The sequence below is a fragment of the Atractosteus spatula genome, chromosome 5, assembly GCF_055471065.1.
Source record: "Atractosteus spatula isolate fAtrSpa1 chromosome 5, fAtrSpa1.hap1, whole genome shotgun sequence".
Classification (NCBI taxonomy): domain Eukaryota; kingdom Metazoa; phylum Chordata; class Actinopteri; order Semionotiformes; family Lepisosteidae; genus Atractosteus; species Atractosteus spatula.
This window is the reverse complement of record NC_142710.1, coordinates 66,528,517-66,555,202: the sequence shown is the minus strand read 5'-3', so window position 1 is coordinate 66,555,202 and position 26,686 is coordinate 66,528,517. Positions and strand designations below refer to the sequence as shown.

Here is a 26,686-nt window from a genome sequence, read left to right as displayed (position 1 = left end):
TGCAGAACTGAGCACTTTATCTGCCTGCCTGGCTGTCTGACTGTCAGTGTGTCAGTGTGTCCTCCTGCCTGTCAGCCTATCTGTGTGTCTGTCCATGTGTCAGTCTGTCCTCCTCCCTGCCTGTCTGTTAGACTGTGTGTCAGTCTGTCCACCTGCCTGTCTGTCTGTCTGTCCAGCCATCCATACACCCATTAACACAACAGCTGTGATGGAAACTCTTTCCATCCAGTGACTCACACTCACACACATCTGGCCCCTGGCTAAATATTTAGTCTTCATTAAAAACAAGTGAGACACCATGGGCCTGGATTAACAGCACAGAGCTTTCTGAGTGAAGAGTCTGGGGCTGTAAGAGGGGTATGTCTGTTAGGCTGTAAGGAGTGCTGCCTAAAATGTAAAACTATGGAAAATAATAAAAAAAACATTTCCTCTTTCTTCAAAACGGAGAAGATCTTTGCAAAACACAGACTTGTGGTTTGTTTCATGTAGACTATAATTAATCTAGTTTTTCTCTTTTCCTGAAGGCAAATCTAAAATCCTTTTACATTTCACTTAGTAAAAATAATAATTAAGAGCAATCCTTTGGGTTTTTTTTATCTGTTACAGTGGCTATTGCTGTCTCATGGCACATTGTGTGAAATAAAGGACTTCAGCTCCAGAATTAGCAACTGGCAGAGAATATGAGAATATTTAATCTTTAATTTCAAGGAAAACTATCTCTAATGTTACCCCACAGGAAGTTTGTGAGTGGAGGGTAGTGTATGCTGTATGTGTGCTGTGTGCGTTGTTTGCATGTGTCGTGTGTGTTGTGCATGTATGCTGTGTGCATATGTTGTGTGTTGTGTGTGTTGTGTGTGTATGCTGTGTGCATGTGTTGTGTGTGCGTGCCTGGCTGTCCTTGCGTGCTGGTGTAGAAAAGACATGCCTCAGCTGAGTCTCAGGCTCGGGACTCCTGACTGAAAGCCTGAGCTGTTCACTTTCCTTGACTGGGAGACACTGATTCCCAGATGGACCCTACTGCCTGGGGATCACAGCTCCTGTAGTTTTATCAATAATGACTCAACACTGTTTATACAACAACAAAAACCACCCTGGTTTGCAATAGAAGACGCAGCTGTGCTGCAGATCACCGTGGGAGACGTCTCTGCTTCACCCTGTCAGGACAGCCAGCGTCTGAACCCCAGAAGCACAGCGCACCTGGAAACTGCTATCAGATACCAGTTGTTTCGTTAACAGGGATGAAACCAGAGCAAGGGGCATCACGGAAAGCTACAGAGACAAGAATGAGCAGGTAACGTCCTGCTGCTCCAGTGAAACGGGGACTTACGGCACCCCAAGAACCCGCACAGATCAGGAGGTGACCCCCTGCAGAGAGAGCTTGACCCACTGCTGTGTGATGGGGTCTTATTCCCTACCCTGCAGCTCTGGAATTGGAGCTTTGGGGTCTGTGGAGACCCATGGATTTGAACCTGGACCCTCACCAGCTACTGCCCAGCACCCTACTGGAGGAGCCACAGCTCTGGAACAGGAACACTTCACAAATTTGTGTGCCATCCTTGCACCCATTCCTGGCAAAAGAGTATTTTTATATACACTGATTACTTTTTACAGTACTTGCATTTATAGTATTATTTTGTATAAAGATGTTAATATGGATAGATTTATTTATCAATATGTACATACATTTGTGTGGGATACATGTAGGCAGAGTTCTAACACACACCTATTCTTGATGTGCAATATATATTTCTTTACCTATTTATATGTATCTTGTATGTTATATGTCTCTGTATATCTGGTTTGTATGTTTGTACATGTTGTATGAGTAACAAGTCTAATTCCTTGTATGTGAAAACTCATTTGGCCAATAGAGTGATCTATTATATGCAATTCTTTATATTTCATTTTTATTGCACTTTTTTCTTGTACTTATTGTATTACTGTATTATAATATTACATATATTATATTTACACTGTGCTGATTGTGCCTGGATGCTTGATAAAATAACTTAAGAAAGCAGATGGCTGGAATCAAACCTGTGTCCTTCTGTGCAAGGCTGCCCTCTTGCTGTCCTCTGCTCCACTGGAGCCCCTACCTTCCCTGACTAGAAGATTGCTCCCCATCCTCCTCTGCAGCAGCCCGTGCAACTCAAACCTGTCCTGTTTGCTGTACACGAATGAAAGAATACTGCATTTCAGAGCAAACAATTAATGCGAGGCACAGTCTCAGATGTCAGCTCTTGTTTCTGGGTATAATTTAGCCATTTGCTGTGTTCAATCCTCCATTTCAGGAGAGCATAAATCTGCATGAGGTCTTCCCCAATTAACACATCAGCTGGAGCATTTCATCAGCTAACGAAGTGGTTGGAGATTAGATTCTTTGTCGTTTTGCTGGAAAGATTCTCAGTGGTTTTGCATTAAGTCCTGAAGTGCACCAACACTGAGAGCAGAGAGCAGGACAAGACCTGCTGTAGCAGACTAATCTCTCATTCAGCACTGGGCAAGAAATCAAGGATTTGCAGGGGAGCTGAGCTGGGAAAGTGAAAGATTTTCTGCTGAAGTGCTGCTGGCGTTTGGAAATAAATCCTGATCACATGCTGAGTCTGTGCTAAAAGAAAGAAGCACGCAGGACAGACCAGTCACAGCCTGAGCAGGAGAGAGGTGATCATAAAGCTCTTCCTTTATCTCTGCAGGGTCAAATGAGATAAACAGCAGCTTCTGGAGAGATCAGGAGAATTGTATCTCTCTGTCAAACCTTGTGCTGGTGCTCCATTCTCCATCATTATCATTAAAAAATTCTGTTTTGGTTGGATGTTCTACAGTATCGGCTAGTTAATAGTGACTTTGTGCATTAAGTTTTGTTTTTTTATTTTACTGTCAATTACTTGAAAGGTATACTCAATTAAAATTAAAACTGAATTATTTTGTGTCAGGGCGTATTTTTGTTCAAATCTGTTATTCTAAAGCGTGTATGACACCCACTACAATCCCACTCTCGTGGCTGTGTAATGTTATACCCATTGATTACCTAACTGCTGACCAAAAAATGACCAATCGAATATTCTAATTGATTAAAAGCCCCAATACAGATACATACATTTGTTCTTATACTCTATAGATATGTAGCCATGTGAGTAGATATGACACAACACCACAAGCAGCAGCTGTTGAAGTGACCATACAGGTAACTGGTCTAACTGGTTTAATCTCCAAGTAAACCAAGGGTCTAAATGAGCAATTAGCAACAGTAGCTGGAACAAAGTCTAGCAGGGACAGGGATTCTCCAGGAGTGGGGCTGGTAACTCCTACAGTTGACCACACTCAACTACATCAGCCTGCAACTCTGTTAGACACAGCAGAAGTGCAACCTGGCTGACCCTGTACTCATACACCATCTCCGTGTACAGCGTGTACAAACACGAGCTGCGCTGGAGTCAAGTAGAATATCTGAGTCATTATTCACTCCATCTCTCCGGAGAGGGCGAAGACATGATTCACTGGCCCAGCCGTCTCCTTCGCTGTGGGCTCCCCCTCTCCTCTTCCGCCGGGTGTCCAAATATTTGCAGAAGGGAAGATGTGCAACGACAAAGAGGGACAGGTTTCTGCGAGAGAACCGTCTGGCGAACCCAGACAGTCTGTGACTCAGGAGCTCAGGAGCTCAGGAGCAGTGAGAGGAGCCTGGCGGTGTGGTGCGTACTGCGGGGCGCAGGGGACTCCCCCAGTTTCACTGCGTCTCTCTGGGCAACACTTGTGGGGAAAAATCCATAAGACCATTCGGTCATCTAGCCTGTCTGGGTAAAGAGCTGTCACCCGATCTCGCTGGTAAATGCAGAGTCCGGGTGGCTTGTGCTCACACCCCTGCAGGGTTCACTGCGGACTCTGGAGAAGCCCGCTGGGCATCACTGTTCCTGAGGACTTTCCAGCTCTCGGATCAAGACCCCTCGTAGTCGTGCCCAGTCGCTCCCTTCTGCTGCCCTGTGATCCTGGGGACCATGAGCTTTGGAGGAGCATCTCTCCGGGCTTTCCCACTCCGTCATCATGCGCCCCAGCTCCTGCTGCGGGGAACCCTGACACAACCGAAGCCCAGAGAAGAGGCAGGAGGTGTGCTGTGCAGCTGCAGACTCCTCTAAAGCCTGTGTTTCTGAGGAGCTGTCACTGCTCTGGGCAGACAGGAGGCCACAGTGAGGGAGAGGGCAGAGCCTGTCTAAACGGAGGACTGCTGACCCGTAAAACGCCTTTTGCAGATCTGTGAGGTGGAAAGTGTCCTGCTGGCGTGTGAAGGAAGGAGATGAGGAGGGAGAGTGGTGGACAGAAGGTCTCAGGTGAAAGGGTTTGGGCCCACATGGCTGCAATGTCCTGGGCGTGGGCGGGACAGAACTCTGCAGACACTCTGGACAGGCTGAACTGGACACAGAAGAATAAAACCAGCTGGCCCTGCATTGCCAGAGCCCTGGCCTGTGCACACAGCTGACTGCCACCGGCTTCTGCCAGCGGCGCTAATTAAAAAATAATAGGTATTTGTCTGCTCCAGCAGGCCTGTACACTGACGCAGGCTTTCAGAAAGAGTTGCCATAGCAGCTCCCAGAGCCCGACTCAATGTTCCAGCAAGGTCTGTCAGGAACAAAACACTGCACCTCCCTCTCAGCACAGGAGCAACATCTCCCTACTGGACCTCCCTCTCAGCACTGGAGAAACACCTCCCTACTGCAGTTCCCACTCAACACTGGAAAAACACCTCCCTACTGCAGCTCCCTCTCAGCCCAAGAGCAACACCTCCTAACTGCACCTCCCTTCTGCACCTCTGTCTCGGCACCGGAGCAACACCTCCCTACTGCAGATTCCTCTTCTCCCCTCCCAGAACAGGAAAGCAGGTCACTTAAGCAGAAAGCAGGAGAGTATGGCCTCACTCCCACTGCCCAGCTGTTCTATCACTCTAGGTCCTTTTAGGGATCTGAGGTGAATTGCAAGAAACAGCAAATCAGGCTCATTCTTTTTAAACTCTGATCTGAGTAAGTTTAACCAAAACAAGGTGACAAACACAACCTGGAGGTGACTTGTACTCAAGGTCTGCAGCTGGCGAAACTGCGCAGCTGCCTCTCCCAGGCCTTCTGCCGAGGAGATGGGCGGATGGGGCCAAGCTGCCCCTCACTCCCGCCACATTCCGCAAAAACAAGTCCTGGAGGCGACAGATTGCTGCACCCCCAGAGCCACCCCCTCCTCCTCACCAGGCAGCTCTGTCTGCCTCCGGGGAGTTCAGACCGATCCCAGCGTCCTCTCCCAGGCAAGTCGTGACGGTCCCCTGCTGCAGAGCTCTTTTGTGTTGAATTTTATGGGAGGGAGGGAGGGAGGGAGAAGACAGAAAATAAAGGAGACAGGGAATAGGACACATCTTGTGCTCTCTGCTCTGCTCCACCCAGGTGAACTCCTCCCGGGGTGAAAGTAGACCCGAGCAGCTTTAGTGCTTTTAGCTTTGAGAAGTCTGAAACAAGTCCTGCCAGATGTGGGGTCTGGCTTTGTGAGCCCCCCCCAGACTCTCCCGCGGTGTGAACGAGCTCTTTGACAGGCTTGCAGGCTCGCGGGGAACAGTCAGAGGCGTGTGGGATGGGCGTGCACCAGGCCTGGAGCGGGGGGGCGGGAGGGCAGGGCTGGCAGAGCGAACCTGAAGCTGCCGCCTGAGGGCCGGATCACGAGCTGCCTGTCTCTGGGACAATGAGGAGCTGATCTCCTCTGGGAACGAGCAGGGAGACGCCTCAAACCGCAGACTCACACTCTCCGCAGAGTCACAAAGCACTCAGACACGGTCAGTCACACCTGGCGCCCCCCCCGGCCCGACTCCTCGACAGCACCCCGTCATCCTGCAGAGAGGGATCGGGTGAAATTCCAACCGCAAGAGGGAGAGGGAGGGAGGGGTCTCCCCACCGAAGAGCTGCACCACCGGGCTCCGGGTTCTGATCTGGGTTTCAGGGAAACTCCCGCACAGTGCCTCACAGGTTCTGCCCACACTGATACAACTGGATCACAGCTGGAGTAGACAGCTGTAACGGGGACACAGCTGGATCACTGACACAGCTGGAGCAGAGAACTACGACAGGGATACATCTGGAAGGGGGACACAGCTGGAACAGACAGCTGGACCACTTGCACAACCGAGACATGCGCCTGCCTTGACTACTGCCGATTTCTTATTGGATGATAGAGGCCGGGGGAGAAAGTCAATAGCTTTTCCAATAAACAAAGAAAACAATCACTACATATTAGTACTCTTATCACAGCTTCTCATTTATTCTTGTCTAAAACTCCCTTTCTGCTGGTCACTGGTAAATGAGTGTAAAACACTTAGATTCATTTTTATGAAAAGTAACAGTAAAATGAATCCCACGCAAACAAAGGTTAAACCTGGGGAGTCCCAGCTGTGGGAAATGTTTTTTGTTCCAAATTACTTCACTTAACTAATTACCTGTTTCACTGGTCCAAATGAAACGGCAACCCAGGAAGACTTGTGGAATTGAGGTTCAACCACAAAGTGCCGGCAGGGTGACTGTCACACTAGTGCCCCCTCTTGGTGAAGCTTGGCCACTTCTGCCACAATAAACTCAAGAGACTGCAGTTCAGGTCCAAATAACCAACCTCAAGGAACAGAAATCCTCCTGGTCAGAACCGAAGCAACACCCAGTTGTGTACTGCGATCCGGTACATGCGGCAGCCAGTGGTGGTGCTGTCGTTGAAAGTGTGTGGATTGGCAGCGCAGGATCACATGGAGCTTCGTGTCGAGTCTGCACTGCCAGCGACACAGGAGCTCGAGAGTGAATGAACCCAGCTGGACGTCAGGGAGCCGAGTGCATCTCTGTCCCACAGAGGACATGCAGACTCTGGTTCAACAGTGTCCCTGTCACTCTCTTCCTCCGATGGCCTCAGGGCTGTGTTTTGGCTGAGCTCTCAGGTACTCTGGCCTGCGCAGACAGCTGTGGTGCAGAACTGAGTTCAGCACAGTGAAGGGGTATCCTTCCCTCATCCAGCCATCACTCAGACAATCATCAGTCACGCAGAGCCAATACAGCGCCATCTGGGGATACTGTTAACTGATAACAAGTGCTGTGGTTTCAAGGTTTACTGTCCTTGACCCAGAGAACACGCAGGCCTGCTCTTCATGTGCGCACTAAAATACACAACAGCCCTGTCCCTCTGCCTGCTCTGCACCTCTCCTCTGCATGACCCTCGGGGCCTGAGAGCTTTCTGCAAAAAACATTTCATGAACTGGTCTTCTCACTGCATGTCCTCGCATATACAATTATAACAAAGTGGGAAAATTCAGACACAGCACACACAGCTTTCTGTCCACTTCACAAGCTTTTAATTCAGCCTTGCGCTTTCAATTTCTATATACATTTTATTTCTATGGAAACAATCCAGACAGTAATGGAGCCCCCTCCTCTTCTCTCCAGTCCAGCTCCCTCGATCTGCACTTTAACCCCATTTTTTTTTTGTTTCAGCAAGACATCAAAGCAAAACCCCCGTTTCTCGCTTCTCCACACAACTGTGAGAGACAGGACCTGCTTGTGCACCACAAAGGTGAACAGGATATATACAAAACAACACAAGGCGCCCAGGCTGCTTACAAAAGCTACCAAGCGACAGATCTGGACAGCCGATCAGCACAACAGTGGACCTGCAGGCTGAACAGATGAACCTGGAAATGTTCTTTGAACAGGAAAACAAACAGCGTTCTGAACTTCTGTCTTTAATTCCTACGGTTTCCTGTTCCTCTTGTGTGGGTGGCTCTTGAAATTTTTGGGGTTTTACTTTGTTTTAAATGACTAGCAAAACAAGAAGAACAGAAGAAACCAGCAACACCCACTGCCCTCAAGACTGCAGCAGGCCCCTCGCTGAGGTAGTCTGGCAGAGGAGAGGACAGGCAGGACACAGCAGCAGGAGGAGGAGGATCTGGTGGAGGAGAGGACAGGGCGTCTGAGGAAGAGGAGGACAGAGAGGACAACACCAGGAGAGACGAGGGGGCAGGAGCTCTCCAGCTTCTCAGGGGTCTCAGAAGCGCAGCCAGTACATGGCACTGCGGATCCGGTTGTAATCGGGAAGCTGCTCAATGGGACCTGCAGAGGAGAAAGACATGAGGACAAAATACAGGGCTCCCCAGCTGCAAGTCTGTTTTCACACCTTATTTTAACAAGCAGAGTGAAATTACTACGTTTTATACAGATACAGTATTCCTGCCTCAGTGGTGTTCAGCCCCTTTAAAACGTATCCAAGCTGCACGGCAGGTTTTCAGTTACTTGTAACACTTCCGGAGATCTCAGACGCTGCTACAGGTTAAGCACGTCAACAAGCTGTGTTTGCCTAAACAGACAGCCCTGGCCTGTGGAACAATGTGCAAACAAATCAGGTACTGCTTTTAAACAGGAGCTGAGCCTTCTCTCTTGCCATGTGCAAAACTTTAAGACCCAGCGAGGTCCGTGTGGCACGGCAAACCCAACGGCTCCAACAGGGACTCACCCACAGCCGCCACCGCCGGGCACTTGTCGTAGATGTACTTGGTGCAGACGTCACGGAGCTGCCTCGAAGTCACCGCCTGCAGAGGGAGAAGCACCACCAGTCACACCACTCCTCTACTGCACACTGTTCCGGTCCTGCATCATCGCTACAGGTCCACGCAGGACCTCGCTGTCAGAGCTGCTGCTCGCAGGAGAACAAGGATGGACGCGTCTCTCTCCGACGGCACTGCAGGCTTCCAGCGGCCATGCGGGCAGAGGAAGTCCTGGGTCCAGGCCCGTCCAAGCCCACCCATCTCCAGAAGTGCTCAGCAAACTGCGCTCCAGCACAGGGAGAGTCCCCGTCACCATGTGAAAACAGCACAGCCCTGACTCCAGCCATATTCTGACAGATCTGTCCTACTCTGGGTCGCAGGGTAGCCCTAGTCTCTCCTGCAAGCAAGGAGTGCACACAGACACACACTCACTCACGCCAGGACCAGTTTTCCCAGTAGCCAATTAACCCACCAGCATGTCTTAGACTATGAGATGAAACCGGAGCTTGGATAGAACAGCAGCAGCCTGGCTTTCCTTAGAGGGCTCAAAACTCAGTACTGACCCGGCCCAGCGGAACTCCTTGGATGAGGCTACAAGGTGGCAAACCCACCAGCTTGCAGACTGCCAGTGTCACAGATACAAATCCAGGAGACCCAGGCTGAACCAGCAGCAGCCAGTCCTGGGAGCTCTGGGATAGGGAACAGCTGCAATTCCACTCCGGCAGCACTCAGCCCAGAGCCACACTTTTAACTGGGGGAAGAGCAGAATGGGGGGGGAGGTACGCACGTCGATCCTGGCGTCCCACTCAGCTAACTGGATGCGACGACCGTAGCTGAGGAAATGGCGGCCGATCTCCTCGCACACTGGAGTCGTACCTGAGGAGCACAACAGCCCTGGGTCAGCACAGCACAGAACCAACAGCAGCCATCAGCACCGACAGACACATTGGCCGCACAGAGGACCAAGGCAGAGGCCACAGGAGCCACAGGAGTTAGGAACTGTTGTTGTAAGATGGAGCAGACACATGTGCGGGAGAGAGAGAGAAGCACAAGTGGCATTTTGTTTTTAAGGGGATGGACTCTTACCATCCAGCTGGCCAACGAGACTGGTCTTCAGCACGTTCTTGGCTCTGGCCATGTCGCTCTCGGTCACCGTGGTGCACAGCATCATCCTGCAGGCGAGAGAGGGAGTCAGCACGGGGGGGTGGAGAGAGAGGAGAGAGAGGAAAGGGAAAACAAGAGAAAGAGGCAGTAGAAGGGAAGAAGGGGGTGACAGTGAAGACACGAGAAACGTGTAAATAATGCCATAAAATAAAAGCTTTAATAAAAGTCTGAACACTGCACAGCTGGAGGGAGACAGACAGCTGCGCGCCGGTGCTTCTCTCGTGCGCACTGTCCTGCGGCGCCCTGACTGTGATGCTGCCCCCCAGGACGCAGCCGCGAGGCCAGCAGGGACGACGGGGGCACTGACCACTGGTTCTGCACCCAGTGCAGCATGTCCTCGACGTTGTGCTTGTCGGTGACAAAGTGGACGCCGAACAGGCCGGTGTCGGAGTAGCAGGTGTTGAAGGACTGGAAGCTGTGGCAGAGCTTGTCCTCCACGGCGAGCTGGGCCAGCCGGCCGCTGAGGTTCTGCACAGAGGAGACGGGACAGGAGAGCGCGGCTTCAGACCTGACAGCTGTCAACAGGACAGCCTGTCCTCTACCCCTCTTATTTAGTTATTAATCAGTTCCTTCCCGTCAGTAAAGGGATAAGCGCTGCTGTTGCCCATTTTGATTTAGGGACAGCGAGACCCCCCGTCTGTCGGGCCGGAGCCACATGGAGACCCGAGGGCAGAGCACACCGACAGGCCTGTCGCACGTGAGGTTTCAGAGCTCTCTGACTGCAGCACAGATCCTACAAGAGTCTGAAGCCTGCACCACCTGCAGCCTATTAAACTAGCTCTAGAGAAAAAATAAAACTGATATATATATTTACAGATGCATGCAATCACTATGTTTGTCAGAAAACAGCTGACAGGAAGTCAAAGTCATTCTCACAAGAAGAACAGTGCTACCCCCTGGGCAAGTTGTGTTGTTCCCATGAACACTCAGGAGGCCTGAGACACCTGGGCTCAGGTGACTCCCCACCCACCTTGCCCCCCCCGTAGGTGATGTCGTAGTTGCCGATCATGGCTACAGCCAGCATCAGCGGCACGATGTCGGGGTTCGACCAGCTGGCGCCCTCCACCGCGATGGCGATGTGGGCCAGGGGGAATGCGTCGTCTCGCACGCGGATCTGAGACGCAGAGAGAGAGGGAGATCGGAGAGCGAGGGACAGATGAGGAGGAGGAAAGAGAGAAACAAGACATTTGCAAGACATGTGTACCCAAACCCTTCCGTAAGCTAGCAGCCGTGCCCACTGCCCACGACGCCGTCACCCCACGACAACAGAAGCGCTGGTCAGCGTATGGACACCAAGTCAAAGCTCCCCCTAAACGGGAGAGACGCAGCATTCCATGTCAGATGACCGACAAACACAAATACAAGTACTTCATCAGCAAAACATCTCAGGGGTGAGACAGCACCAACCGTGCCCAGCAACATTAAGGACATACGAGACAGAAAGCACGTATTTTTCACAACTCAAAATCGCCACAAGAAACAGACATATCTTGTGTCTGAGTCTGGACACTTCCAAGGCGATGGCTGCTACCACAGCTACTGAGGACAGAGCTCTAGGCGGGCAGCTCGTCCCATTAACTCCTGGACCCCCCCCCAGCCCCCGCCCGGCAGACTCACGTCACTCCCAGTGAAGCGGCAGGGCGCCAGCACAGGCACGGTGTCGCCCTCGTACGTGAACCCCAAACCGCCCAGGTGCTGCTTGGCCAGACTGACCAGCTCACCGTGCTTCACGCCTGCAGAGGGGAGAGACAGCAGAGGAGAGGTCAAAGGAAGGGAGAGACATCGCTGCTCCACACGGACAGGGGGAGACGACTGGGGACTATGCTGGACTCAGCCTGCTCCCCGTGGGACAGTCCTGCGAGATGAGCTCACCTCCTGCGGCCGCCAGCACCATGCGCGGGGCCTTGTAGTGGGAGCTGATGTATTCCAGCAGGTCCTGCCGAGTCAAAGTCCTGCAGGAGACAGGCGAGAGAGGAGCCCTTCAGCCACGGTGGTGGAGGCTGCGCCGGTCTGTCTCGGCCGGCGGCAGTATTCAGAGCCCTGGCCTGCTTTCACAATCACTTACAGAACACTACGCACTGCACCATCTGCCCTGAGAACACGTCATTTCATACAAACCGCAGATACACCCAAAATCTAAAAAATACTTTGTTCCCAGATTATGGCTTCATTGTAGGTAGAAAACAGGAGACCTTCTAACTGCTCAACCCCACAGTAACAGAACTCATTAACACAAAACGATATTATAGTTGTGCAGAAAATATATTCTTGGAAGATTTAAAATTGTACTTTTTTTCCCCCCCCACTTAAAATCAGCTGGGAACCGGAGCTGCTGCTCGAGCCCAGTCTGCTGGCCAGTAATAACCACGCCTGAGGCGAGATCTCTCCTGCTCGGCATGAGATGAGTCTGAAAAACAGGTACCCACCCAGGACTGCTGGGGTTGACTTTTTAATTAAACTGCTACTTTTCACCAGTTTTAATCACAGTGATTAACCTGAGCAGTCAGGTGAGACATTTACACTCCCAGTGCATCCCACCGGACAAAAATTCCATCATCTGGATTATGCTCACTAGAAGCCATAAAGGAGTTTGAGTGGCTGGTGGCAAAGTTCAGACATGATCTGCCTGTGTACTGGTCCTGGTCAACTGAAAATGACTTCACTCCTATTGCTCTCTAGAAAAGACAGGTTTTTCCAGACCTCCCTGCCTCGTCAGGAAAGGGTTTTTGCCGTTTCCTACGACGGAGAGCTGATCCAGAGACAGGGAGTTAAGCAGCTCCGTCGGGGTGACTGTCTCTGCCTCTGACCTGGCGTTCTCGGAGGGCCCCAGGACGGACTTGCCCAGCGGCGTGCCCTGGTAGGCGGTGGCGTGCAGCAGGTCCAGGCACACGTCCTGCAGGCTGGACTCCGCCTCCTCCAGCTCGCGCAGGACCACGCCGCGCTGGCGCTCCAGGTCCGAGTCGCCCAGCTCGGCGTTCTGCACCACCTCCGACAGCAGCTCCACCGCTGCGTGCAGGGAGAGAGCCGGGGACAGGAGAGTCACTGCACCGTCCTCCTTCTTCTGTTCCCCCCCCTCCTCCCTCCCTCTCCCTCTTTCTCTGAAAGAGCAGCCAGCTCTTGAACGTGCTGGTGCACTCCTGCACAGCGAGACACACGAGACACAGAAGCAGACGCACGCGCGCAGCTGAGCTCACCTCTGGGCAGGTCCTTGGACAGGGTCTTCAGGTAGAAGGCCGTCTGCTCGCGGGAGGTGTAGGCACTGAGGTGGGCGCCCAGACTCTCCACCTCCTGCTCCAGAGCGGACTGGGGGAACTTCTTCGAGCCCTGAGGGAGAGGGGGGGATTGGGGAGACACCAGCAGAGGAGGAGGAGGGGGAGTGCAGGAAAGGACAGACAGCGAGAGAAGATGGGAGAGTCAGTGCACTGTTCTCCTGCGTGCTCTCGGACCGAGAGAGGTGGCGGAGCAGGAGCAGGAGCAGGTGCTGGTCAGCGTACCTTGAAGGCCATGTGCTCCAGGAAGAAGCCACAGCCGTTATTCTTCTCGGTCTCGTAGCGGCTCCCGGCGCCGAGCCACAGCCCCACCTGCAGGAGCACAGACAGCACGGGCCGAGGTGAGGAAGAGGAGGGAGGGGCGGACGCCGGTCACGGGGGTGAAGGGCAGAGCAGGAGAGAGGCCACTCACGGTGCAGGTCGGCAGGTCCGTCTCCTCGGACGCGACGCGGAGGCCGTTGTCCAGCGTGGTCACCTGCGTCTCCGGGATGCTGCGCAGGCTCTCGGCGTAGGACACCCCGGCCTGGCCCCGGCGCAGGGACAGCAGGGCCGGCTGCACGGACACGTCCGCAAGCCAGGAGAGAGAGAAACACACGGAATGGGATAAGGGAACATTCCAGAAAACAAAACCGACGTCCTGATTCTATACTTCTCAAGCTGGGCAAGGCAATGGTTCGTCAGTCCAAGCTGTCAGAGGGGACCACAGAGCAGCCGGTGGTCCCGGAGCAAAGACAACGGGCAGCTTGGATGAAGCAGTTTTCACACCGCAGCCCGAGAGCCTTCGACCCTGATCTCCCCAGAGCTCCGCGGGGTCGTCCTGGGGCAGCAGGCCGCTCCAGCAGGGGGCGTTCCACCCCAGCGAGGGGACACCACACTGCAGGAGCTGCAATCCTTCAGACCGGCTGCCGGCTCCCGGTCATTCAAGAGCCCAGGGCTGCTTGTAACAGTAGGGCTGCTGACCTCAGGGTCACCCAGTTCAATCCCACTTGATCCAGCCTCTCCCTGCAACAGTGAAGCAGTTTCTCTCTCCTGCCCCTGACCTGCAGGGGGGTCACCCAAGAGGGGCCGTGTGAGCCCCCAGGTGTCACCCCAAAGGGGCTGTACAATGGGGGATGTGGATCCCCTCCTGTACGTAAAGCACTTGGGGATCCTTTGAGAAGAAAAGCTCTAGGCAATTGTAATTATAACACAACCTCAACCTCGCCAGTAGACCGAATCGGAAGAACTGCTCAGAAAAACAGAATAAACTTTTAGCCGACGATGAACCCGGCTTCTGTCCGAGACGGTGCAGCTGAACCCGAGCGGCTGTATCGTCAGGTCATCGTCACAGCAAAAACATCCAGGATCCGGTCAGCCCACAGGCAGGGACAAACGAGTAAACTGCTCCCTTCAAGACACCGCGGTCCCGGGTTCAAGCCCTGCTCTAGCCCCGAGCCGGACCGGACCCCGCAGCCCGGGAGAGCAGCTCCTGTCTGCGGCGGCGGCCGTGACCTTGCCGGAGTCCCGCACAGGCCGGCCGTCCCCGGCCGCACAGGCGCTGGAAACGCCGCACACACGCACTTCACCTGCCGCAGCAACCCCGCACCCCGCCAGGCCGGCGCTCACGGCGACCTGCCGGCGGAGCAGTCGCCCCGCCGAACTGGCGGAACCGGGCCGGCCTCCCCCCGCGGCCGCCCAGAGGTGACTTTCACCCGGGCCGGGGACGGGGCTTGCCGGGTTTATCCGCAGCACGGGGGAAGCTGGCGCGCCCTGTCGTCGTGCACGGCCTGAGTCTCACGGCGGAGCTGTACTCACACTCCTGACCCGGGCCAGAGCTCTGCCCACGGCGCCGCCGGCTCGACACACGGACGCTGCCATCTTTTCCTCTCGGCCTTCGACTAAGGGATGAGGCGGGAGCGCGCACGACACTCTGCGCGGCCGTGCATAGGAGCGACGCGAGCTCGCACGACGCTTTACGTGCTGGTGACCTGACTGCACTTCGGTGTTTTCATTACGGTGTGACTTTAATAATAAGTGGCGCTACATATGTGTAAGGAAGTACTCATAAGTCCTTACACTTATGTAGGACCACTTGCTTTAATGCCACAAATCCCGAAGAGATGGAAATTGACTCCGGTGTGTGTAATTTGTGTAAGTGTGATGCCGCAGCACGTAACGCCAGAGACCTCTCCTCGCCGGATTGAGCTCGGCTCTCTACGCCTTGCGCAGATCACAGCAGCTACAGTCCTGACTTACATGAATAAAAGGAAAAATGACAAACGAACAGGTTGCGTTCGGCCCACCCTGCTGATTTGGTTGCAAACGAGTCTTTCTTGACGCGTTGTAGAAATCTGGCTCTAGACTGGGGTCGTTACTCCTGACCTGGCTTGGGTGCAGTTTAAAAACAGACACCTGCGACATGCCAGAAAAAACTGAAAGTCAGGGATAACCTCATCAGGAACAGCTACTGGGCCATAAGTGGAAATATTTTCTAGGATCCCCAATATGATTGGTAATTGCCGCTCGTGAACGCCCAATCATGGTAATAACATCGGGTGATCATGGCAACTCACAGACTATAAACCCTCTGCCACTGCTGGAGCTCAGAGCGCTGATGGAGGCACCCCTTGCGTGGGTCCCCTCAGTGGTCTCTGCAAATGGCCGTTTTTGTCACTAATTAAACTCGCCTCGAACCTCCGCTGGACCCTGCTGTGACTCCGTGCCTCCCGGTGGTGTTAACACAGTCGCTGGGCCAGCTCCAATCACTGACCTGCAGCCTGGCACAGGACTGCCACAGTCCAGCCCTGTCCCCCTGCTGCCGATCTGGAGAGCTCCCGGAAAGACCCGGACAAGGTTTCCCACCCCTGCTCCTGGATGTCCACACACCTGCTGGGATTTGTTCCAGGACAGCTCTCACACAACTCGAGCACACTCCGGGCTGGGACAGAGCCCAGCGCGGTCCCCTGCCGAGCCCGGAGACGAGGGCCGGGCGACTGTCCTGCTGGGTTCTGAGTGGTAAAACCTTTAAACGTCCGTCACTCTCTTTCCCTTTCCCTGCAGAGGCGGAGAGACAGCTGGCGGCCTCCCTGCCCCGGATGCCTCCACTCGCTGGGGGCTCGACTCAGGCGAGGTGAGCCTTTCGACATGCACCACCGCCGTCTCAGATTTGTGTTTACTGGCCCGGGTGCCCTCCCATCACCAAAGATCACTTTCCAGGAATGAAAGGGGATCAAATTTCACATGAAGCCTTTATTTCACCAGCTAAGTCCGTTGAGAACAGGTTCTATTTTACAGTGATGACTGGGAGAGAACCATGAATACAGAACCCCACCCCTCCATAATACTGCCCACACCTACAATGTGGAACCCAAAATATGACACCCCACACCCATAATAAGTACAATTTATTGGACACCATTTGTGAAAAATCAGCACTAATATTTTCCCTGATTTAGAGTAAATTTTGTGTTTATATATCTCCGAATTTTAACTAAATCTATCAAATTTCAATGAGATATCGAACCTACAAATCCTGAACAAGCCTTTAAATAAATATTTTACATGCATACATGCAGATATAATTCTGAAAATTGAACTTATTTCACAGCTTGTCACAGCTATTTGTTACAGTAAGGCCTAACCCTTGAGTGCGGGGGCGAATCTGTAGCAGATGGCGCCAGTCTCTGTCAGGAGGGGAGGCACTAGGCCATACTGGGCCAGACAACGCTGGAGCGAGAGGCATGAAGATACTGGTCCTGTTTATTTGTTACTGAACTCCATAGCGAAGGCCCGGCAAAAACCCATTACAGCGTTCTCCTAGTTCCTTGTGTTTATACAGCGCCCTTCGCCCTGAGGATTCAGAACTTCTGTTTAACGTCTCGTCTGAAGGACAGCACCTCCAACTGCACGCGTCTCCAGTCACCACACGGGGGCGCTGGTGAGGTAGTTCTAGTCCAGCAGGCAGAGCGCCCCCTGCTGGTCCTGCCCGTTTCCCTTATAAAACTCACACTAGGGAACACGGACCGGTGCTCTCTGCTGGGTTTTCCAATTGCCTCAGCCAGCTGTACATACCCCTGCAACACTCAGAATAAACAGACGTAGTCCTGGCTTTGATGCCGTTGCCGCTGTTCGGTTTTGAGAGTCAAGCCGTGAAAAGGCGTCTGAGTAGCCTGGAAACCCCCTGAGACAAACACTCGATAAAGAACTCAAACGCACGAGAGACAGTTTTATTTCCGTAGTGCTTAGCGTGTCTCTTGACTGGACCAGCGTGTTGGAGAGCCGACAGTTCTCGTAGCCCCCCAGCGCCCCCCCCAGCAGCTCAGCCGGCTCTACCCGCTGACCCCGCCAAGCCAGATGCCACCATGATCTGCTTCCTGAGGCCTGCCGGGTCGAGCGTCCTGGGGCCCCGGTGAGCGGCGGGCTGGGCTCTGTGGGCCCGCGGGCTGGGGGAGGGCAGGAGGCCGGGTCCCGGCTGCAGGCTGATGACCTCGAGGGGCAGGACGGGGGGCCGCAGGGTGGGCAGGCCGGTGGGGGGCGGGGCCTGCTGGCGGCTGTGGCGGATGCAGTAGGAGGCCCTGCGCCAGGGCGCGGGGTCGAGGGAGCGCGCCGCCACGCGCGGCTGCTTCACGGCCTGCAGCTCCAGAGCGTCGAAGCTGGTGAACTTGAGCCCGATGCGCCGCGGAGTGCGGGGCGCCGCCGGGCGCTCTGCCGGGGACAGGGCGGGCGCTCGGGGCGCGGTGAAGGTGTACTGCCTCAGCACTGCGGGGCCCGGTCTGCCACGCTCGCCCGCCGGGCCGGCTCGGGCCTTGCTCTTGTCTCCGTCCGGGCTACTGCGCTGGTTCTCCTTGCCAACGAGCCTCCTCCGCGCCCGGGCGTCACCGGGGCCCGGCTGCTTGCCCGCGGTCAGGGGCTGTGGGATTCTCCCCTGAGCTGGACTGGGGCCCCCAGGCACCCCCTGGCCCAACTGGTCCCCACAGGCGGGCGAGGCAGGACGCGGGCCGGTGCAGGCGGGGTTTCTCTGGGCAGGGGGCCGAGGCCGCCTGAGGGGAGCCCCCTCCACCAGCAGGTTGACCCCCACATACGGGGGCACCTCCACTGCCGCCTGCGACGGGGAGAAACAGAGAGAGTGGCTCAGCCAGGCGGGCTGGAGTCGAGTTCATTCTCACAGCAGTTCTGTCCATCTCTTGTGAAAACGACCATGACCGATGAAAGGGACTGGCAGAAGCCGTTTCCCAAGGGGGAGAAGTCAAAACAGGATTAAACTCCTGCGTTTCAGAGGTGGAGCCTCGTCAGGCTTGGACTTTACTCTCTCTTGACCTTTCACCTCGATTCCCACTGTAGCTCCAGCTCTAACCTCACAACAGGCTCTAACAGGAATTCAGGGCTCAGTGTTCTTTGTGTCTTGCACAATCACCTACCACAGAGTTTAAGCTAAAAAGTCAAATTTAGCATAAATATGAAGTACAAATAAGATCTGCAATAGGAGATGAGTACAGGTGTAGTGCACTGTTTGGACGGTAGGGGGCACTGCAAGATCAGACACAGCTTCAGGGCTGGCTAGGACTGGGGCACGTGAGCTGCTAAAGCACAGTGCACCCGGGACTGACGAGTGCAGGCCCCTCGGCCCACAGCGAGTCCACGCTCTGGAAATAAACAGTCCTGGGATCCTGCGGGCGACAGCCAGGTGAGACTCCGGGCCCTCACCTGTTTGTAGATGAGCTCGAAGCCGCCGGGGTCGCAGGTCTTGTCGGCGCGGCGGTCGATGACGACGCGGATGGTGTCCTCCTGCACGGCGGCGCAGAGCCGGCTGGTGACGGGCGTGGAGGCTGCCATGGTGGGGCTGGCGTTGATCTCGATCAGCCAGGGCCGCAGGTCGGGGCCCAGCATGAAGTCGGCCCCGTACAGCTCGAAGCTGCCGCGCCGCGACTCCACCAGGTCCTGCGCCGTCTGCAGCGCGTGGATCACCGCCCACTTCATCCCCGGCTCCACCACCGCCGCCCACAGCCCCGCCTGCCCCCGCGCCCGCAGGAACGCACGGAACTGCTCGCCCGACCACATGTTGTCCAGGGGGATGTCGGGGTGCCGCCGCGCGGAGGGCAGCAGGTGCTTCTGGATGGAGTTGTTGCAGAGGTGGACGGAGCTGGGGGGGGAGGCGGGAGCACGGAGAGTGGTCACCGGCGGGTCACCAGCAGGCTCCCTCCCTCCTCACACCCCTGCCCGCTCCCTCCCCGGCCTACCTGTCCAGGTTGTCCACGGAGTAGGGCTGGGTGGAGAAGCGCAGGTAGCACTCCTTGTAGAACCAGATCGTCAGGGGGTTCCAGTCAGTGACCAGGAACCACTGCCGCAGGTCGAACTTGGTGTCGTGGATCAGCAGGGGGCGCTCCAAGTACTTCTGCACCACCCACTTGCTGTCCTTGATGAGGGTCGGGTCGCTATCCACCAGCTTCAGGATCTCCTCCAGCCGCTTCATGCACACTATACCTGGGGGCCAGGGGTCAGGGGTCAGGGGTCAGAACAGCTGTGGCCAAGCCCAGTCTTCCAGATCTGTCACACTGCAGAGCTGTTTAACTCACACTCAGTCGAATCCACTGAGAAGAGCAAGGAAGAGTGTGCAGACTCCTACCTCTCCCACGAGACTTGGCTCCTGGCTTCACAATCCAGATGTTGTGGATTCCATCGATGTCCAGCTGTGGGTTGACCTCTCTGAGCCTCTCCAGCACAGTCACACAGCGGTCAGCATACTGGTCACTCCCCTCAATCGCTGCCCCTTCACTGGACAGAGAGCGAGAGTCAGAGACTACTGCGCTTCCCGCTGCACTGTGACAAAGGTCAAGGGAGGTGTTTCTCCTGCAGCTAGTGAACCACAGTCCTGAAGGAGTCAGAGAGTGACGCACACAGCACACTCCTGTCACAGTCCTCAGTCACATTCCATTAAACTTTCACTTAGAAAAGATTATTCTAATTGTTAATATTTTATATAGCACTTCTTCATTAAAAATAGATAGGGCACGTAGCCTGATGAAGAATTATTTTTGCTTCTGTAGCCAGTTTGGCAGATGATAGTCTTGCCTACAGAATCGCCAAGGTACAGAGAGAGACGAGCATATCGATGCTCTTAATCACATAAACGGGGTCAAGTATAAGTCTGAACGCAGATAAGTGCACGACCCCAGATGTCACTTTCTTAAATAATATTATTAATGAATGATCAGTACTCACTGCACAACCTGGTAGTAGCCCTGAATGAACTCCTCCCACTGTTGCTCGGTGACAGACGGAGGCATCTCCATAGCGATGTCGATGTCACTGTGATCCAGGCTGTCCAGGAAGTCCTGGCACACCTGCAGGGCCATGTCAATCATCAGGGTGCTGATGGATGAGGGGGGTCGGAGCCTACCTGCCCTCCTCTGGTCTGTGGAGAGGGGACAGCGAGAGGAGCTGTTACTGTCGTCACTGGCATCCGCAGCCCGTCTCACTGGTGTCAGTGTCAGGAAATGAAACAGAAGCTGTGGCGATAACTGGGCCTGGTGTAGTATTAGAGGCAGGATTAAGGGAGTGCAGTATTAAAGGAAGGAGTGTTAAAAATAGTTCCCAAACTACAGGACAGATACAGGGGAGAGCTTAACTGCTCTCAGTGAGAATAAGCACAGAGGGGACTGTGCTGGCACTTGATTCAGGCTCAGTCCTGAAAGATGTTGACCAAGTCAGTTCAGGGCACATCTTCAAGATCAACACAGACGCAGGAGCACAGGGGAGCAAGTGGCAAATAAGAGCAGGATCACTCAGGACAGGAAACAGGACGTCTTTACACAGAGAGGTGTGGGGGTCAGGAACAGACACCCCCGCCAAGCTTTATGAAACATCTGCATAAAACACACGTTCTAATGAGCTGCAGCACTGGGGCCAGAGAACCCAGAGGAAGAGGAGAACACGAGGGGCGTACCCTGAGCAGGGGGGTGTCTCGGGGTCCCCTCGCCACACTCCGCCCCACGCTGGCCCCGACTGCGCTCCACCACACACTGAAGCAAGCTGGAGCAGGCCGTCAGCCTGTAGTCCTCTGGACAGGGAGAGCAGCAATGAGAGGCGTGGTAGAGCCCATGGTGAGAGGGGAGGAGGAGAGGGGTCAGGGGGACAAACTGCAGCAGACAGAGGGAGACAGGGGGACAGGGAGGAGAGGGGAGGAGAGAGGAGGGCGGGGAGGGGAGGAGAGGAGAGGGGAGAGGAGGACAGGGTGCAGGCGGGGGAGATGGAGACTCACCCGTGAAAGCGTGCTTCTCGTCCTGCGCCCCCAGCCTGTAGCAGCGCGGGAAGAACGTGTCGGGATCAGCAGAGGCAAACCACTGCAGGCTCCGGAGGTTCACACACAGCCCCACCTGCGGCAGACAGGATACATTCCCGTCCCCTTCATTCGAAATGGGCTGGAAAGAACCAGCTGAAGGCCACGCGGCGGCGGCTGACCTTGGTGGTGAACGAGCCCGCCTTCGCGTAGTGATTGGTCATCTGCTCCTTGCGCAGGCAGCGGCAGTCGATGGCGTCCCTCCGCGTCGTCCAGTAGAAATAGGGCGTCTCGTTCCGCACCAGCCGGGACTGGGGGGCAAAGGGACAGAGGTGAGGAGGGAGACCCAGCTTGGCCTCAGCTCGTCACGCCAGTAAATTACGCCTGGATGTGAAGCTGAGATGGAGGAACAGCCACAGCACATTACTGCTCAACTTCAAAGGCACTGGAAGAAAGCCCTGCTTGTCCTTCACCATGGCAACAACACCTCCTGTCTCCAGGGCAACAGCAAGACTCACCATGAGGTCATAGATCCCTTCCGGGTCATCCTCCTTCTCTCCGTCCTCTGGACTGGCGTCTGAGGGGGGGAAAGAAAAAAACAGGGGGATGTCCCGCAAGTCATTCCTTCACAATGTCCGGTCTTCTGTATTAATGTCCTGTCAGACTCTGTCTCACCGTCGTTGTCATCGCTGTCGTCACCATCATCATCCTCCGTCTCTTCGTCGCCTTGCCGACGTGCAGCCCCCTGCGGCGCTGCTCGAGGGAAGCGGCGCTCCACCCAACCGCGAGCGTGCAGGGCAGCGCGGACCACTGGGTACGGTCCCTGCACGGAGAACACCTTCCTCATCTGGGGAGAGAGACGGGGGGACAGAGAGAGGGACAGGGGACAGTGAGAGAGAGGGACAGGGGGACAGTGAGAGAGAGAGACAAGGGAAGGAGAGAGAGAGACGGGAGAGACGAGGGGACAGAGAGAGAGACAGGGGGACAGTGAGAGAGAGGGGGGGAGAGAGAGACGGGGAGACAGGGGGACAGAGAGAGAGACAGAGGAACAGCCAAAGAGGGGAAGAGGGGTATAAATAAGTGAAGAAAGGCAGAGGAAGATTGAGAGGCAGGGGCAGGAAGAGGGGGAAGAGGGAGTTTTTACTGCACCATTCGCTGTCAGGGAATGTGGACACGGTCAGTTCTCTACAGAAAGGGACAGTGACCGCCGTGCTGACCTTGACCGCCCTGTCCACCAGCGCCTTGGCGTTCTTCAGTCTCTCGGGGTTCATGGCCAAACTGCGCCTCACCTTGCCCTCAACAGGTGGCGCTGTGACCACAACAACAAGACAACAATTGCTAATGGCGTGAAGCACAAATACAGATTTCTCTTATTCTTATTCTTGCTGCCAACAGTGAGAGCTCCTGATAGTAACATTACAGTGGGAGTGTGTGGGGTCGGCCCGGGATGTCGCGGGGGGCTGTGTGCGGCGCCGGGGCGGGCCTCGGCTCGGGCGGTCTTGCTGTGGCTCTGCGGCCTGCGGCCTGGCCTCTGAGCCTGCAGACAGGGGGACAGAGAGACTCCTGTCATGGTGGGTAAAGGGTTTCGGAGCAAGAGGTGAGTGGACACAACAGGGATGAGGTCCTGCTTGAACAGAAGCTGGAGTTCTGCACCATCAGCCACTCAGAGTCCAGACAGAGATCTAACCACAGCACGGCTGGAGCCATTCAGCCACGGTGAAGCTTAGTGTGAATGAAGAGCAGCGAGCCAGCCCCTGATGAAACTATGTCTAATGAGATATTTTCAAGGAAAGAAGAAGGTGGTGAAGTGATTATTAGTTCAGGAGAAGGTTCAGCTAAGAAACAGGGAGCTGAGCTGGAGACAGCAGGGCCTCACCATGGTCAGCCTCAGCTGGGCTGTCCTCACTGCCTCCAGCCTTGGCCTCCCCCCCTGCCTCTCTCGACTCTGCGGCCTCCATGGGCTCAGGCAGCCTCGGGGTACCAGGGCCGAGGGCTCCCCGGGCACAGGGGCATCTCCCCCCGGCCTGCCCGCTGTCCTGGAGCGCCTGTCTCTCCTGCGGCCTGTCTGTCTGTGCTGACCCTCGCCCGGCCGCTCAGGCCAGGTCGCTGCCTGCTGTGGAGACAGGAGGGGAGGGAGGGACAGGAGTGAGAGACTGACAGCACACGCGCATCGCCGTCACCCTGCTCAGCAAGAGCCGCCGAGCAGACAGACACCCCAACACCCTCGACTGGACTGTACTAACTGGGTAACACTGTTACTGACACTACTGACTGTACACACACTGTACTCTACTGACTGTACTCACACACACACTGTACTCTACTGACTGTACACACACACACTGTACTCTACTGACTGTATACACACTGTACTCTACTGACTGTACACACTCACACACTGTACTCTACTGACTGTACACACACTGTAGTCTACTGACTGCACACACACACACACACACACACACACACTATAATTTACTGACTGTACACACACACGCCACCTCACAGACCAGCCTGGCCAGATTTGTGGAGCCTCAGCTCTGTCAGCGACAGTAACCACAACACTGTGACACGCTGGTCACCTGCACTCGGATAAGAAGGATGGGGGCTTTTTGTTCAGCTGTCTCCCGGGCTGACACTGGAAAGGCGGACGCCCCGGACCCACAGCTGTGCAACACGGCTCTCCCAGCTCAGACCCGAGGGGTCGCCTGTCTTGAAGTGACCGAACCGTGTCCCCAGGGCTCGCAAAGCGCCCGCGTGGCTGCGGTCCGAGAGCGCTCGCGCTTTGTCCTTCCTCACCGCCCTCATCAGCGAGCGCGCGAGGACGGCAGCCCGCAGGACAGCTGGTGCTCGATTCGGAGCAATCCCGCACACCTGTCCCGAACGCACCTGCCTGCGGAAGAGCGAGGGCTCGGTTCGGCTGCAGTCGGACTCCCTCTTCACCGCGGCGGCGCGTCACAGAGCGCGGAGATGTGTCAGCTTTTCTGGAAACGATAGAAAACCCACTCAGGCTAGTCCCCACAGACACCCGTCATTCCAGATTAATTCTTAACGAGTCTGGCAAAACATTACCAGTTGATAAGGCCACATAGCTACAGAAGCTAGAGAAGCAATACAGATTAAAATAACATTAAAAGGTTAACATAAGGTTCTGTCTTTCAGGGTCACTCGACAAGATTAATATAAATATTGAATGTTAACTGGAGCTACAGAAAGCTTGGAAGAATCCCAACACGTCTCTCTTTTAAAGGCCCTGCACATTCGGCTCCGCCTGCCTGTTTCCACTGGGGGGGATGTAGAAGGACTCGTCACCCCGATCCCCCTGTACCCCCGACCCCCTGTACCTGAGCGACCTCGCACTGCGACTCACCTGGCCGCGCGCCGCTCTCACCTGCGAGCCAGACGCTCTCTGTCTGTGCGCAACGCGCCTGCGCGGCTCCCTTTACACGCGGGCCGGCACGCAGTGTTTACGGTCTCCTTGGTGACGGTCTCCCAGCGACGCGCGGCATCCCACCTGCTACAGAGCCCGAACCGGGTCGCACGCAGCCGTGTGGGCGGCGCGCAGCTACAGCGCGATCCGGCACAAAACAGCATCAGCTGCTGCAGGACTTCCTGCTGTTTTACTCTCAGAGTTGACTGAGATTTGGAAGAGGAATGAAGCCCAGCAGCAGCCAAGACTTAATCAAGAGGAACCTCATTCAACTGCCAAACAGAACCACATCCGCTGAATTGCAGAACCTCGATGACATCATACTGGGAGGGATGAATTAGTGGGGAGGAGAGCAGAGTGATGAAGCCTGTTCAGAGATTATTAGGAGGCTATGATTGGTAAAGGCCAGGGGGAAATTTGGCCAGGACACTGGGGTTACACCCCTACTCTTTTCGAGAAACGCCCTGGGATTTTTAATGACCACAGAGTCAGGACCTCGGTTTTACATCTCATCCAAAGGACGGTGCCTTTTTACAGTATAGTGTCCCTGTCACTATACTGGGGCATAAGAACCCACACAGACCGCAGGGTGAGCGCCCCCTGCTGGCCCCACTGACACCTCTTCCAGCAGCAGCCTTAGCTTTCCCAGGGGTCTCCCCTCCAGGTACTCCAGGTACTGGCCAGGCTCACACCCGCTGAGCTCCAGTGGGCTGTCAGCTGGGAGTTGCAGGGTGATATGGTTGCTGGCAATTTAAGATTGAGATTGAAATTGAATTTAAGACATTCCTACATCTGCTTTCTCTCCCCATTGAGCCTCAGTTACTTGTCCTAAAGGCTAAAGTCTTTCCTGGAACCTGCGGGCTCAGGTCCGGAGGGAGGGGCTCAGGCCCGGAGAGAGAGGGGGGCTCAGGTCCGGAGGGAGAGGCTCAGGCCCGGAGACAGAGGCTCAGGTCCGGAGGGAGGGGCTCAGGCCCGGAGAGAGAGGGGGGCTCAGGTCCGGAGGGAGAGGCTCAGGCCCGGAGACAGAGGCTCAGGTCCGGAGGGAGGGGCTCAGGCCCGGAGAGAGAGGGGGGCTCAGGTCCGGAGGGAGGGGCTCAGGCCCGGAGACAGAGGCTCAGGTCCGGAGGGAGGGGCTCAGGCCCGGAGAGAGAGGGGGGCTCAGGTCCGGAGGGAGGGGCTCAGGCCCGGAGACAGAGGCTCAGGTCCAGAGAGAGAGGCTCAGGCCCGGAGAGAGAGGGGGGCTCAGGTCCGGAGGGAGGGGCTCAGGCCAGGAGACAGTGGGGCTCAGGTCCGGAGAGAGTGGGGCTCAGGTCCAGAGAGAGAGTGGGGCTCAGGTCCAGAGAGAGAGGCTCAGGTCCGGAGGGTGGGGCTCAGGTCCGGAGAGAGTGGGGCTCAGGCCCGGAGAGAGTGGGGCTCAGGCCCGGAGGGAGGGGCTCAGGCCCGGAGAGAGTGGGGCTCAGGTCTGGAGGGAGGGGCTCAGGCCCGGAGAGAGAGGGGGGCTCAGGTCCGGAGGGAGGGGCTCAGGCCCGGAGACAGAGGCTCAGGTCCAGAGAGAGAGTGGGGCTCAGGTCCAGAGAGAGAGGCTCAGGCCCGGAGAGAGAGAGAGACTCAGGTCCGGAGGGAGGGGCTCAGGCCAGGAGACAGTGGGGCTCAGGTCCGGAGAGAGTGGGGCTCAGGTCCAGAGAGAGAGTGGGGCTCAGGTCCAGAGAGAGAGGCTCAGGTCTGGAGAGAGAGGGAGGCTCAGGCCCGGAGAGAGTGGGGCTCAGGTCCAGAGAGAGAGTGGGGCTCAGGTCCAGAGAGAGAGGCTCAGGTCTGGAGAGAGAGGGAGGCTCAGGTCTGGAGAGAGAGGGAGGCTCAGGTCTGGAGAGAGAGGGGCTCAGGTCTGGAGAGAGAGGGAGGCTCAGGCCCGGAGAGAGAGGGAGGCTCAGGCCCGGAGAGAGAGGGAGGCTCAGGTCTGGAGAGAGAGGGGCTCAGGTCCGGAGAGAGTGGGGCTCAGGTCCAGAGAGAGAGTGGGGCTCAGGTCCAGAGAGAGA

The 26,686-nt window shown here is 55.6% G+C and overlaps 2 protein-coding genes across 2 annotated transcripts; both read right to left on the bottom strand.

Moving 5' to 3' along the window:
• Nucleotides 1–7,328: 7,328 nt before the first annotated feature.
• uqcrc1 (ubiquinol-cytochrome c reductase core protein 1) lies at nt 7,329–15,180 on the bottom strand. The gene is made up of 13 exons (XM_088917416.1): nt 14,764–15,180; nt 13,382–13,522; nt 13,195–13,281; nt 12,895–13,024; nt 12,508–12,706; nt 11,573–11,652; nt 11,318–11,433; nt 10,671–10,814; nt 10,008–10,168; nt 9,623–9,708; nt 9,324–9,412; nt 8,506–8,581; nt 7,329–8,105 (listed from the first exon to the last, which is right to left on the bottom strand). The coding sequence occupies exons 1-13, from the start codon at nt 14,824–14,826 to the stop codon at nt 8,041–8,043; spliced, it is 1,437 nt and encodes a 478-aa protein (XP_088773542.1). The 5' UTR covers nt 14,827–15,180; the 3' UTR covers nt 7,329–8,040.
• A 1,980-nt stretch (nt 15,181–17,160) lies between these two features.
• ttll3 (tubulin tyrosine ligase-like family, member 3) lies at nt 17,161–23,339 on the bottom strand. The gene is made up of 13 exons (XM_088917424.1): nt 23,100–23,339; nt 22,644–22,760; nt 22,441–22,532; nt 21,899–22,070; nt 21,742–21,800; nt 21,406–21,534; nt 21,206–21,320; nt 20,891–21,004; nt 20,167–20,359; nt 19,571–19,719; nt 19,185–19,428; nt 18,652–19,087; nt 17,161–18,049 (listed from the first exon to the last, which is right to left on the bottom strand). The coding sequence occupies exons 1-13, from the start codon at nt 23,179–23,181 to the stop codon at nt 17,267–17,269; spliced, it is 2,685 nt and encodes an 894-aa protein (XP_088773550.1). The 5' UTR covers nt 23,182–23,339; the 3' UTR covers nt 17,161–17,266.
• Nucleotides 23,340–26,686: the final 3,347 nt, after the last annotated feature.

Bases quoted from the DNA above. Each gene is read 5' to 3' on its own strand.
- ttll3 (XM_088917424.1), bottom strand. From the start codon at position 23,181: ATGGAGGCCGCAGAGTCGAGAGAGGCAGGGGGGGAGGCCAAGGCTGGA. The intron at 22,071-22,440 runs GTCAGCACGGCG...CTCTCTCCCCAG, and splicing joins TGGTGGACAGGGCGGTCAAG to ATGAGGAAGGTGTTCTCCGT. The intron at 21,005-21,205 runs GTGAGTCTCCAT...CTCCCTGTCCAG, and splicing joins CGAGAAGCACGCTTTCACGG to AGGACTACAGGCTGACGGCC.
- uqcrc1 (XM_088917416.1), bottom strand. From the start codon at position 14,826: ATGGCAGCGTCCGTGTGTCGAGCCGGCGGCGCCGTGGGCAGAGCTCTG. The intron at 13,523-14,763 runs GTGAGTACAGCT...GTGTCCGTGCAG, and splicing joins CTCTGGCCCGGGTCAGGAGT to CCGGCCCTGCTGTCCCTGCG. The intron at 11,653-12,507 runs GTCAGAGGCAGA...TGTCTCCTGCAG, and splicing joins GGGCCCTCCGAGAACGCCAG to GACTTTGACTCGGCAGGACC.